Below are 14,576 nucleotides of genomic sequence, written 5' to 3'. Positions count from 1 at the left end.
ATGACCTCAGAGGCTTTGCTGGACCTGCTTTCAGAAGGGGAGGCCAATGTTCCCAACTACAGCTGTGGAAGACAGAGAAACACAGTGGCTGTTCTCGAAGGGGCGGATACTGACATCTCCTTCCAGACTTCAACCATGTTGGGAACCTACAAAATCCCACAGGTGTGTCTTTGTTGTAAAGACCACTTTTACACATGTAACTTACAGCCAGACATCCTCTGTTGTAAAGGAAGAGCACAATTGTATTGTGGGCATGAAGTAAAGATGAAAGTTCTATCAAATGGAAGAGAAGGATTGGAGCAGACAATCCTTTCCCTCGCATAATTGTCATGTAGATTGTGCCATTCTGCTGCCTATTTGCAACAGCCAAATGCTACACTGAAGTGAGAATAGAATAGAGTAGAGTAGAGTAGATTAGATTAGAGCATAGCATAACAGAACAGAACAGAATAGAATAGAATAGAATAACAGAGTTGGAAGGGACCTTGGAGGTCTTTTTGTACAACCTCATGCTTAGGCAGGAAACCCTACACTACTCCAACATCTTCTGGAGAAGTGAGTGGTAGAAGGGGCTGCGGCAGCTCAGTAGAATGGAATGACTGAATTGGGCACATACTTTCTGCTTGGAGAGCACAGATTAGAGATTCTAGATAGGTCATCTGTCCACGTCCACATAGACTAGTATTTGTTTACAAAGAGGACAGTATCCCAATTTGAATGGAGTACTCTGAAACACAATTGAAAAACAAATATTATACTGAAATAAGCCAGTTATTTTGAAATAAAACAAAATCACAATCTCATGTGCAGGAACCCTGAATGTATTATTGCTTTTTTTGGTTTGTAGTTATATAATTTGTGTGCCATTAGGCATGTGGGCTGCTACCTTTATTCTTTGTACTCCCTCTCAGACTTTCCCACTCACAGGCAGCAGCTCTTCCCACCAGCTGAGAGGTTAAAATGTAATGGGGGCAGTTTGAATCTACCTTTCTCTTTCAGTCTCCTCCACTCACAGGCAACAGCTCCTCCAACCAACATCTGGGAAGTTAAAATGTAATGGGGGCAGTGTGAAAATGGGGGCAGAAGAAAAGCAAAAGAGCAGAATGATCATAGGCTCCCTATAAAAGGTTCTTCATTGCAAGGAGTGGAACATTTGCTCCATTAGAGCTAGAATTTATTTATTTATTTATTTATTCATTTGTCCAATACACAAATACATAGGGAGAAAAATAGACATGTGGTAATATATATGAGGGTGAAAGTTAACCTAGAGGAGAGGATATATGAAAGGAAGAGATTATATAAGATAGGTGAAAGAAATGAAAGACAATTGGACAGGGGACGAAAGGCACACCAGTGCACTTATGTACGCCCCTTACTGGCCTCTTAGGAACCTGGAGAGGTCAATCATGGAGAGTCTAAGGGAGAAATGTTGGGGGTTAGGGGTTGACACAATTGAGTCCGGTAATGAGTTCCACGCTTCGATAACTCGATTGTTGAAATCATATTTTTTACCGTCAAGTTTGGAGCGGTTCGTATTAAGTTTGAATCTGTTGCGTGCTCTTGTGTTATTGCGGTTGAAGCTGAAGTAGTCATTGACCGGTAGGACATTGTAGCATATGATTTTGTGGGCAATACTCAAATCGTGTTTTAGGCGCCGTAGTTCTAGGCTTTCTAGGCCCAGGATTGTTAGTCTATTTTCGTAGGATTTTCTGTTTCGAGTGGAGGAGTGAAGGGCTCTTCTGGTGAAATATCTTTGGACATTTTCAAGGGTATTGATGTCTGAGATGTGGTGTGGGTTCCAGACAGATGAGCAGTAATTAATTTTGTTTTAATGGTCTCACAAAAATCAAATCAAGTTTACTTTTTTTTCTTTTCAGATCAATCATGGTTTTGATTCCCAGGGTCTGAATGATGACAATCCTTTCTTCTTCTACCCAATGCTCCCTGCTGAAGGAGCCCAGTACCCAGGGATGGTGATGCTGGTCCTTCATTTCAGGTGGACCTTGGTAGGTCTCCTTGCTCCAGACACTGAGAATGGACAAACGTTCATGAAGACATTTACTTCCATGTTGATTAGAAATGGCATTTGCCCAGTTTTATCACAAACCTTTTCTACAGCTTCTTGGATTGTGAACATAGACTGGCACTTATACCTCAATTGGAGAAAGGTGAAGGTCTTTATTTATGGTGCAGATTTGACTTCGTATCATGCAGGTGTTACACTTTTGGGTCAGATATTTGAAAGGGTTACTTCCAGAGGAAAAGTCCTTATCACCACAATCCGCTGGGACATCACTATTTATTTTTCAAAAAAAACCTTCCCTGTTCGATACATCCATAGCATATTTTACTTTCCTATGACAAAATATCAAATTGCAAAGTACAATGGGTATCTGAAATTTAATTCTTTTTTGAGGAACTATGTAGAGACCTCCTTCTTGTGTTCCTACACCAATGATGCCTTTTCGGTAAAAGTCTGGAGACGGTGCATGCAGAGAGAAGAATTGGAAGCTCTCATGGAAGAGGAGATAGATCTAATCCTGGCTGGGGATAACTATTTCATTTACAACACAATTTGGGCTGTGGCACGGACATTAAATACAGCTTACATATCCAGATTCAGAAGGACATATAAAGTTGATAAAAATTTGAAAACTCCCATGCTAAAGGCATGGCAGGTACTTATTTTCTTTTTTTATATATGCCAATTTTTTTTGTATTTTTCCATATACATTATACATTTTTGTGAACAATGCATTGACTGGTCAGGTCTTTTTTAACCAACTCTAACAGTAGTAATACAGAGAATAGAACAGAATAGAATAGAATGGAATGGAGTGGAGTGGAGTAGAGTAGAGTAGAGTAGAATAGAATAGAATAAGAATAGAACTTTTTATTGGATACATGTGATTGGACACACAAGCAATTTGTCTTTGGTGCATATGCTCTCAGTATACATAAAAAGACAAGATACATTCATCAAGAATCACAAGGCACAACATCCAGTGACAGTCATACGGGGCAATACGCAATCAAACCATACTCATCACCTCGAGGCTTGACTACTGTAACGCTCTCTACATGGGGCTACCTTTGAAAAATGTTCGGAAACTTCAGATCATGCAGAATGCAGCTGCGAGAGCAATCATGGGCTTTCCCAAATATGCCCATGTTACACCAACACTCCGCAATCTGCATTGGTTGCCGATCAGTTTCCAGTCACAATTCAAAGTGTTGGTTATGACCTATAAAGCCCTTCACGGCACCGGACCAGATTACCTCAGGGACCGCCTTCTGCTGCACGAATCCCAGCGACCAGTTAGGTCCCACAGAGTGGATCTTCTCCGGGTCCCGTCAACTAAGCAATGTCGCCTGGCGGGACCCAGGGGAAGAGCCTTCTCTGTGGCGGCCCCGGCCCTCTGGAACCAACTCCCCCCAGAGATTAGAACTGCCCCCACCCTCCTTGCCTTTCGTAAACAACTTAAAACCCACCTCTGCCGCCAGGCATGGGGGAATTGAGATCCTCTTTCCCCCTAGGCCTTTACAATTCTATGCATGGTATGTATGTATGTATGTTTGGTTTTTATATTAATTGATTTTTAATCATCAATACCAAATTACTATTGTACACTGTTTTATTGTCGCTGTTAGCCGCCCCGAGTCTCTGGAGAGGGGCGGCATACAAATCCAATAAATAAATAAATAAATAAATAAATACTAGGAAACAAATTCAATATAAATCGCAAAAAGATAGAAGCAACAAAGTTATAGTCATGAAGTCACAAGAGACAGGGTTTGATTGGCTGTTGATATTAATTAATTAATCTGTTAAATTATTGTTTAACTTATTTACTTATCTGTCAGTCACTATTTAATTAATCATGCCAAACAAAATTTTTAAAAAACCTGCATAATCAAACACTCCCAAATGAAAGATACCTTGACCAAAGATGGTATATGCTACAAATGTAACAAAACCACCATAGAGAAAGAAGAATACAAAAAAGTCACATGTGCCCAAATTAGGCCCACAATACCTGCCTGGAAATAAACAAAAATGTAGCCAATTTCCTACAAAATGTGGAATTTCCTTCCACATTTCTTTATTTCTCTCTATCATGTCTACCTATATTGGACGATCTAATTACCATGTCTAATAAATTCCAAACCCTGGAAACAACCATAGCATCACAATATAATGCATAGAAGCATGCTTCACATCTTTGGATAAAATATTACAGCACAGACAAATGGAAATTCAAATGCTCAAAATCATACTCCAATATTATTATTATTATTATTATTATTATTATTATTATTATTATTATTATTATTATTATTATTATTATTTATTATTATTTATTAGATTTGTATGCCGCCCCTCTCTGTAGACTCGGGGCGGCTCACAACAAATACCACAGCCACTACCTCAATCACTAGCTCTACAACCACTACCTCAACCACTTGCACAACCACAGCAACCACTACTCCAAAAATCTACCAACCATTCAAACAATATATCCTTACTCATCAAAGACACCCTTGAACGGGAACAAAAACGTAATAATGCTATTCTATTTGGGCTTGAAGTCACAAATGAACCTGATATAGATCAGGTTTGCATTATTATTGCATCAAAATTTCCCACTGAAGAAATCATTGAAGTTTCTAGAGATGGCCCTGAGTTTAACTATACAGATAATCACCAAAATCAAGAAAAATAAACTACCCATAAAAATAAGGAAGCTCCAGTCCAAAAAAAACACAATCTCTTTGGCGAAAAAAATAAAACAGGCTATGTTGCAAATGTTAAAAGCCACTAGAAAAATATGTGTCATCAAATAAAGACTGAATATACCAATTATCACATCAATCAAGAAGTAAATATTCTCTCTACAAAGGTCACTCATGCCTTCTATAACTATAACCAACTCAAAGACTCAAGATCCATCTCACCCGTTAAAGGACCTAATGGACTTATCACAATCAACTTCAACAATCTTCAACGATCTAACACAAATCAATTTTACAGAAGCTAATGTTAGAAAGGCATTACGCAACCTAAAACCATATCTATCTATTGGACCTGATGGACTATGTGCATGCTTCTTTAAAAAGCTCTCCACAATCTTGGCCAAACCTCTAAACATATTTTTTTTTAAATCGTTCAGGACTAGTTCCTTACCCAACCTATGGTCACTAGGCCATAAAATCATCTGCTACAATGTCCTTCCTATAACTGACAACTTTAGTTTCAACCACAACACAAGAGCACACAACAGATACAAACTTAAAGTAAACCACTCTAAACCTGACTGTAGGAAATACAACTTGAGTAACCAAGTATTTGATGCATGGAACTCTCTACCAGACTCTGTAGTATCATCACCTAACCCCCAAAACTTTACTATTACACTATCCACTGTTGACCTCTCCCGATTTCTAAGAGCTCAGTAAGGGGCATGCATAAGTACACCAGAGTGCCTTCTGTTCCCTGTCCTAATGTTTCCCTTTTACTAGTATCATGTATATAAATATTATTATATCTTTGTATACCACCATTACATACTTGACAAAACAAACAAACAATAAATAAATAAACTGCTGTCTTCAAAAAAGGATGTCCAAGTAAAGTTGAATAATAATAATAATAATAATAATAATAATAATAATAATAATAATCTGACTATGTGAAGGAGAGCAAAGAGTCAACGTTGATGGAGGTCAACAATAGGAAGCTTCTCAAGGTGAAGCAAACTAAGGACCAGTACAGAAAAACTGTAACTCAATGTCGTATGGACAGTTGGCGGAACAAAGCATTGCATGGCCAGTTTTTGGAGAAGATTGAAGGCAAAGTGGATAAAGAAAAGACCTGGTCATGCCTTACAAGTGGAACATTCAAAAAGGAGACAGAAGGACTAATACTGGCAGCAGAAGAACAGGCCATTAGAACAAATGCTGTCAAAGCCAAAATTGAAAAATCAACAGACGATCCAAAGTGCAGACTCTGTAAAGAAACAGATGAAACAATCGATCACATACTTAGCTGCTGCAAAAAGATCGCACAGACTGACTACAAGCATAGGCATGATGCTGTGGCACAGATGATCCACTGGAACTTGTGCCGGAACTGCCATTTACCAGTGGCAAAGAACTGGTGGGATCATAAGCCCGAAAAAGTGGTTGAAAATGAGCAAGCAAAACTACTGTGGGACTTCCAACTTCAGACTGACCAATTCTGAAGCACAACTCACCAGATATCCTGATTGTGGAGAAAAAGAAAGTATGGATCATCAACATCGCAATCCCAGGGGACAGCAGAATTGAGGAGAAGCAGCTAGAGAAATTAGTGAAATACGAAGATCTAAAAATCGAGCTGCAACGACTCTGGCATAAGCCAGTGAAAGTAGTCCCAGTGATACTTGGCACGCTGGGCGCAGTACCAAAGGATCTCAGCGGACATTTGAAAACCATTGGAATTGACAAAATCTCCATCTGTCAATTGCAAAAGGCCGCTTTACTGGGATCGGCAAACATAATTCGCCGCTACATCACACAGTCCTAGGTGCTTGGGAAGCGTCCAACTGGTGATGAAATACAAAATCCAGCATAGTGATCTCGTTTGCTGTGTTGTACTGACATAATAATGATAATGATGATGATGATGATGATGATGATGATGATAATGATGATGATAATGATAATAATAATAATAATAATAATAATAATAATAATAATAATAATAATAATAATTTTGATTTGTATGCCGCCCCTCTCCGGAGACTCGGACAAAGCTATATTTGGGTTCTGTCACTTGCAAAGTCATTGAATCAATCATAAACCAATCCATTATACTCCACTTAGAAACCTACTCTCCAACAAACATTTTGCTTTTAGGAAAAAAACTATCATGTAATCTGCATCTCTTACACTGCAAAAACATATGGATCACTCAACTTGATCTGGGTAAAACAATAGATGCAATCTACATAGATGTTTGTAAAGCCTTGTACAGGACAAACTACTTCTGAAGCTAAAATCCTATATCATCTTTGGACCCCTACATGATTGGATAACCATGTTCCTGTCTAACAGGACAGGAAGTCTGTTAGACAGGAACGTGGTCCAACAGGTATTTATTTTCTATCGTATAGCTTTACATAGCAGTTTGGAATCAATGTTATAATTTTAAGAATCATACAATTATTCTGACTATAGTTTTATTGTATTCTGAAAAAAGCAATTAAATTAAATTCCTATTTTTCATTGTTGTCTTTTCTGCAATTCATTTCACCCTGCTAAATTCTTTTACAATTTCTTTTTACAAGTTTCTTGGTAAATATTTTTTCCTCCACCTCTTCTGGACAACATTTATTTCCTTGAAGGTTTTAACTTTGGGTCTCACTAATTCATACTGAATGTCTCCTTTGCTTTGGTTATTTCCCATTGGTTGGGGGAAAGATCAAAAGCAACATGAGAAAATATTATTTCACTGAAAGATTAGTAGATCCTTGGAACAAACTTCCAGCAGACGTGGTTGGTAAATCCACAGTAACTGAATTTAAACATGCCTGGGATAAACAGGTCCTTCCAACAAGATTTTTATTCTATATTCCTTAGTATAGATCCTTCATACCAGCTCAAAAGGGGGAGTCTTGCCAAAGAGCTTTCTGTGTCCTATGTAACATTGGCCATTTTCTCTTACATTCCAGCTTCATCCTTTCCTTCGAACCTCTCAGTTTTATAATAATTCCATCGATGGGGTATATTTGAATGAGAATGGAGAGCTGGTAGCAGACCTGGACATTGTAAACATGGTGATTTTCTCCAATTTCTCCGCTAACCAAGTGGTAGTTGGGAGGCTAGAAAGAGTGGGATCCTTAGGTTTCAAGTTGATGCTGAACCAGAATGCTATTGCAAAGATGGAAATGCTGAACACGGTAAGGGAAAGAAATTATTCTGCTCTTTATGAAGGTCTTTCCAAAACAATTGCAGAATTGGAGCAGAGCCTCCAATATCCTTAACTATTCCAGTTAACTGTTTATCAAAGTTCTACAAGGAAGCTAGATTTAAATCATGGGACAAAGTGATTGATTTTGTCAAAGCAGAAATCCATTCAACTTTCTTTTCAGTAGGTATATTCAGAATTTAAAATAAAATTTTAGCGGGGAAAAGAACTAGTAGAGAAGATAATAGGAAAACAGCAAACAACCGCATCAGTTTGAGGAGCTCTAAATTTCTTGAGACTTTGAATTTAGCAAAGCTAAACCTTGAATTGGAGATCCCCAAACTTTTCCTTTTACTTTTTTTAGGAAATAAAATAATTTGTGTTCTGGATGTTATTCTTCCCCTCTCTTTCTGGCCAGCCTATGCCTCCTTCCAGGTGTGTGGAAAATTGCCCTGCTGGATTCATGAAGGTGGCTCAGGAAGGGAAGCCCATCTGCTGTTACCATTGTCATACTTGCCCAGAAGGATCCATCTCCACCCAGGAAGGTAGGTGACAGCAGGAAAAAAGGAGAGATTTTGGGAAGGACCATAGATCTCCACTGAGATTCTCAATGAACATGCATTATGAAAGGGTTGGCCAGAGTGTGTCTCACCTCTTGAAGCTTGATCAACATATACATGTATGTCATAGTGAATTATAAGAAATAAACTTGGAGGCTAATCTGGCATATAAACCAAGAAAACAGGGAGAAAGTTTATGGCTAAATATACAAGATAAGTCTGGGTTGAGTATTGAGATGGTACCTCTTGTTCTTAATCACTTAGCACACATCTTCCATGATTTATTATAATTTGCTATTGTGAAAGTTTCCAAGTTCCAGAATATAATGATCAAACTTTGTTTGGATCTTTATAAGATTGGTTAGATTCTTGCAAGTGTCCATGTCTGATGGGTATTTTGGGCAGCCACAGTTTCTGGTTGGAACCACCTGCCTTTAATCAAAAGATATGCTACCTTGCCAAAGGAGTCTCATAGGGTGTCTTGGCTGTGTGTTCTACTTTCTGTGGGCAGGAGGGGCTAGGCAACCTCATATAATAATCCTTTGACTGAGCTATCTGTACATGTGGTTTCTCCTTTGTATCAGCCTCAGGTAATCACCTGAGGTTGACTTCCCCAGGTTCTGCTGGAGGCTCTTCTTTAAAGCCATTGTCTGAGTATGTTTTGGCCCAGCCTTCACAAGTAGTGATAAGAGGAGGAGAGGATGAATGAGTTGGGACTGAGTCAGACTTCCTCCCTGAACTTCGGAAAGATGACCCTTTTCTGCTTATATAAAACACAGGAATACATTTTGATGTCGTCACTCCATAGCTACTTCATCTTCAAGGAGAACTCCACCTAACATTTCTTTCTCCATGGCAAAAGTAGCATTTATCCACTAGCTGGCTTTAGCAACATTAAGCAATCCATTACATGAACTTCATTCCATTTGCAAGGTAGATCTCATTGGTGTCTTAAAGCTTTAAGAAAAGACTCAGCTCCAATTTTCAAGAGGATAGTAAAATGGTAGAATTACCTTCCTTCCTTAAATCCTCTCTCCCTGCCTTATTCTCTCTCAACAAGTTCATTAAGGAAAAGGTGACATCAAAAAATAATGTTAAAATGTTCTAGATGGAGGGAAATGATGAAATATATTGACTTCATCCTTATATTTCTTTATATCTAGTCACATCAAAAATATATTATCGAAACAATGCATTTGATTAAAGGATATGCTAAAGAGAGATCCTACTCTTGCTTTTTTTCAGATGCAGACAAATGTACCAAATGTCCAGAAGATCAACATCCAAACAGCAATCGAGTTCACTGTATCCTCAAGATTAAAACTTATCTTTTTTATAAAGAAAATCTGGGGCTCATCCTGACTGCCATTGCTTTGTTCCTCTTTTTAACCACAGGCTTTGGCTTGGGAATCTTCATTAAGTTCATGGAAACACCAATTGTCAAAGCCAACAACCGGGACCTCTCCTACATTCTCCTGATCTCCCTCCTCCTTTCCATCTTGACCTCCTTCCTGTTCATTGGCCAGCCAAAGACAGTGACCTGCCTCCTCCGACAAATAGCTTTCAGCATTGTCTACTCAGTTGCCATTTCTTCAATCTTAGCCAAAACGATCACAGTGGTGTTAGCCTTCTTGGCTACAAAACCAGGAAATAAAGTGCAGAGGTGGTTGGGGAAGAGCTTGGCCAACTCCATTGTCCTTTCTTGTTCTGGTCTCCAAGTTGTCATCTGCAGCATCTGGTTGGGCACTTTCCCCCCATTCCCTGACTCTGACATGCACTCCCAACCTAAAGAGATCATCCTACAATGTAATGAAGGTTCTGTTACCATGTTTTATGTTGCCCTTGGGTACATGGGCTTTCTGTCTGCCATCTGCTTCATGGTGGCTTTTCTGGCTAGAAATCTCCCAGGAGCCTTCAATGAAACCAAACTGATCTCCTTCAGCATGCTGATTTTCTGCAGTGTCTGGGTATCCTTTGTGCCAGCCTACCTAAGCACCAAGGGGAAATACATGGTGGCAGTTCAAGCCTTCTCCATCTTAGCCTCCAGTGCTGGTCTGTTGGGCTGCATCTTCAGTCCCAAATGCTACCTTATTATTTTTAGGCCAGATCTGAATACAAAAGAATATTTGATGTCAAAATAAAATAGGAAACAAAATGGCCTTTACAAATTTATTATTTTTCAAAAATGTAATTTAATAGGATTGAAAAACACATTTGAACATTTAATGTTTGTTTTTTTATTTATTAAACCTAAATGAAACCTATTGTAGCTAGAAATTACTCCAGGCAGCTTAAAGAGCCATTGTGGCACAGTGGTTAGAAAGCAGTACTGCAGGTTAATTCTGCTGACCCCTGGCTACCTGCAATTTTGCAGTTCAAATCTTACCAGGCTCAAAGTTAACTCAGCTTTCCATTCTTCCAAGGTCAGTAAAATGAGGACCCAGATTGTTGGGGGCAATATGTAAACCACTTAGAGAGTGTGGTAAAGCTCTGTGAAGTGGTATGTAAGTCTAAGTGCTATTGCTATGACAACTGAGACAAAAGAAAACAAAATATTAAAATAATAAATAGTAGCACTAACTGATTAAAACATGGGAAGGAAGAGAGCAAGGCACACATGGGGAGGATGTTTTCCCCTTATTACTTTCCTCCATATTCCTAAAGAAAGCAATAACAATATATCAAGTCTCATTTTTAGTCACAATAATGTGGGTAAAAATCACTTTTTAGATGTAGGGGACTGTTTAATAGGAAATCTTTTCAGATGTAAGAGGGGTGGCATATAAATCCAGATAGATATATTGATAGACAGACAGACAGACAGACCGACCGACAGATAAATGAACTGAGGTGGCACAGTGGGTAGAGTGCAGTACTGCAGGCCACTAAAGCTGACTGCTAGATCTGCAGGTCAGAGGCTCAAATCTCAGCACCTGCTCAAGGTTGACTCAGCCTTCCATCCTTCCAAGATGGATAAAATGAGGACCCGGATTGTGGGGGCAATATGCTGGCTCTGTTAAAAAGTGCTATTGCTAACATGTTGTAAACCCCCCTGAGTCTAAGCAGAGGGGCGGCATAAAAAATTGAATGAATGAATGAATGAATGAATGAAGGAAGGAAGGAAGGAATGAAGGAATGAAGGAATGAAGGAATGAAGGAATGAAAAATATAAAAATATAAAAATATAAAAATATAAAAATATAAAAATATAAAAATATAAAAATATAAAAATATAAAAATATAAAAATATAAAAATATAAAAATATAAAAATATAAAAATATAAAAATATAAAAATATAAAAATATAAAAATATAAAAATATAAAAATATAAAAATATAAAAATATAAAAATATAAAAATATAAAAATATAAAAATATAAAAATATAAAAATATAAAAATATAAAAATATAAAAATATAAAAATATAAAAATATAAAAATATAAAAATATAAAAATATAAAAATATAAAAATATAAAAATATAAAAATATAAAAATATAAAAATATAAAAATATAAAAATAATATAAAAATAATATAAAAATAATATAAAAATATAAAAATATAAAAATATAAAAATATAAAAATATAAAAATATAAAAATATAAAAATATAAAAATATAAAAATATAAAAATATAAAAATATAAAAATATAAAAATATAAAAATATAAAAATATAAAAATATAAAAATATAAAAATATAAAAATATAAAAATATAAAAATATAAAAATAATATAAAAATACAAAAATACAAAAATACAAAAATATAAAAAATATATACAAATAATATAAAAATAATATAAAAATGTCAAAATGTCAAAATGTATAAATGTAAAAATATAAAAATATATAAAATATATTTAAAAAATATAAATATATATAAAAATATTATAAAAATATTATAAAAATAATATAAAAATAATATAAAAGTATAAAAGTATAAAAGTATAAAAGTATAAAAGTATAAAAGTATAAAAGTATAAAAGTATAAAAGTATAAAAGTATAAAAGTATAAAAGTATAAAAGTATAAAAGTATAAAAGTATAAAAGTATAAAAGTATAAAAGTATAAAAGTATAAAAGTATAAAAGTATAAAAATATAAAAATATATATATAAATATATATAAAAATATAAAACAAAACAGGGATATAAGGAATGTGGTCTTGCATGTGGGAAGTTTCATCACCACATCACCATAGATATAATAAAATTATACGTCTGTGCATTTAAAAAGCTGAATTTCAATCTGAGGTGAGCACAACTGCTGGGCTTTCCCATATTCACAATTCATTTTGCTATGTGGAAGTTTTGTCTATTGTATGTATATTAAAAGAAACATTTTCATCCAACCTTTCCCCATGGGTCATGTGAGCTGCAAGGCCACATAAAATATGTGTCAATTTGTCTATTAAGACAGTCAAGAATGTCAGTTAAGGACTGTGATGTTAATGCTATTATACATCTTGGCACAAGTGATCTGTCCCAAAAAGATGGTCTTCGTGGCCTCACAAAAAGTCAATAGGGTGGGAGCAGTATGAACATCGGGGGGGAGGAGTTGATTCCATAGAGCCGGGGCGGCAACAGTGAAGGCCCTCACCAGCAGCTCTGCCAACCTGCATTGCTTAGACAACGGGACCTGCAAACCTGGGACTCATTCATTCATTCATTCATTCATTTACATATTTATACAAATAAATATTATAATATATATAACTTCTTCTTTTTTTTCTAGGTATATTCTACTATCCTATTGTTGCCTCCTTTACTGCCTAATTTTGTCAGCTGTATCTACCACCCTTAATTCTTCATTTTCCTCCAATTTTGCCAGTGTTACTTATCTTCTAAACACATTCATTTTCTATCTAGTCATAACATTTCACCCATACATTATAATATTCTGAATAGCATTCTGGATAAATTCTGTATTCCTATATTCCTCTGCATGGCTTCTTTATGTGAAAGGGTCACCACCATGACCTAACGTCATTACACATTTCATGCAATTCGTATGGTTTCAACTTTTTGCAGATTCACCTATATGAATTAAGAGATCATCCCTTATATTTATTTCCTTCAGTTTTAATAAACATAACTTGTCAAAAGAATGCAAAGGAAGCATATATCCTATTTTTCGTAGTGTAAGATGCAGCTTAGATCTTGGGGAAGAAAATAAGGAAAAAATTAACTGCCTACCAGGTATTCATCTGGCCATCTGATCAGTTTCAGCACATTAGTTTGCTGGTTTTTGTTCTGTCGGGCTCTCTGGTAAACTCCTGCCAAAAATTCACAGATACAAATTTCAGACACACACACGTTTGAAAATTCAAAACAGTGTTCTTTATAATGAAAATTAACTTAAACCAAGCCCTTGTCTCCAAACAAACTGGTAATTTGTACAACTCCCTTATCAGTTCTGTGATACTTAACTTGCAGCTGTGAGGCAACTCACAGTCCTTCTTTCACAAAGTGAAACACACTTTGCCCTGGTTTAGTTTCAAAGCGGGGGAAAATCAGCACACAAAAGGTCAAAGTCAGTAAGGCAGTCCCGAAACACAACGATCAGATAATCCTCCACAATGGCCAAACCCACAGGCTGCTCTTTACAGCAGCCTCCCTAATTACCACAGCCCCACCCAACCACAGGTGGCCTCATTTTCTTTGATAATAATCTCTCAGTTGTTGTTGCCTATGCATCGCTCTCCGCTTGCGTGGCTGTATCATTAACTCTTGTTCTGAATCCAAGGAGGAGCTAGATAATTATCTCCTTCTGAGCTGTCTGCCACACTCTCCTCCTCCCTGTTACTCATGTCTTCTTGGTCAGAGGAGCCTTCATCAGCAGATTCCACCAGGGGCAAAACAGGCCTGCAGCATGTGGATGTCTCCCCCACACCCACAGTCCTTGGGGCAGGAGCTGGGCCAGAGCTAACCACAACAGTTTTGAGCATGTGTGCTTGCTTTTTATCCCCTGGTTGGGAATAAAAATCAGTTTTCTAAAACACCACTCTCTCTCCCTTCAGAGAGAGAAAAACAATAAGAAAAGCAGGCAAAGGGGATTTTTCTTTGCTA

General features: G+C 36.7%; 1 protein-coding gene across 1 annotated transcript; it reads left to right on the top strand.

The window, feature by feature from the left end:
* On the top strand, positions 1-10,652 carry LOC139158329 (vomeronasal type-2 receptor 26-like). Its single transcript, XM_070735633.1, has 5 exons — positions 1-162; positions 1,881-2,681; positions 7,716-7,918; positions 8,363-8,496; positions 9,757-10,652. The coding sequence occupies exons 1-5, from the start codon at positions 1-3 to the stop codon at positions 10,650-10,652; spliced, it is 2,196 nt and encodes a 731-aa protein (XP_070591734.1).
* The last annotated feature ends 3,924 nt before the right edge of the window (positions 10,653-14,576 follow it).

Source organism: Erythrolamprus reginae, chromosome 2 (genome assembly GCF_031021105.1).
Source record: "Erythrolamprus reginae isolate rEryReg1 chromosome 2, rEryReg1.hap1, whole genome shotgun sequence".
NCBI classification, from domain to species: Eukaryota; Metazoa; Chordata; class Lepidosauria; order Squamata; family Dipsadidae; genus Erythrolamprus; species Erythrolamprus reginae.
Note: the sequence above shows the minus strand (reverse complement) of the source record. Positions and strands in the feature narration are given on the sequence as shown.

Excerpts from the sequence above, each read along its gene's own strand:
- LOC139158329 (XM_070735633.1), top strand. The coding sequence starts at position 1 with ATGACCTCAGAGGCTTTGCTGGACCTGCTTTCAGAAGGGGAGGCCAAT. Across the intron at positions 2,682-7,715 it reads CCATGCTAAAGGCATGGCAG|CTTCATCCTTTCCTTCGAAC; the intron begins GTACTTATTTTC and ends CTTACATTCCAG. Across the intron at positions 7,919-8,362 it reads ATGCTGAACCAGAATGCTAT|TGGCCAGCCTATGCCTCCTT; the intron begins TGCAAAGATGGA and ends CCCCTCTCTTTC.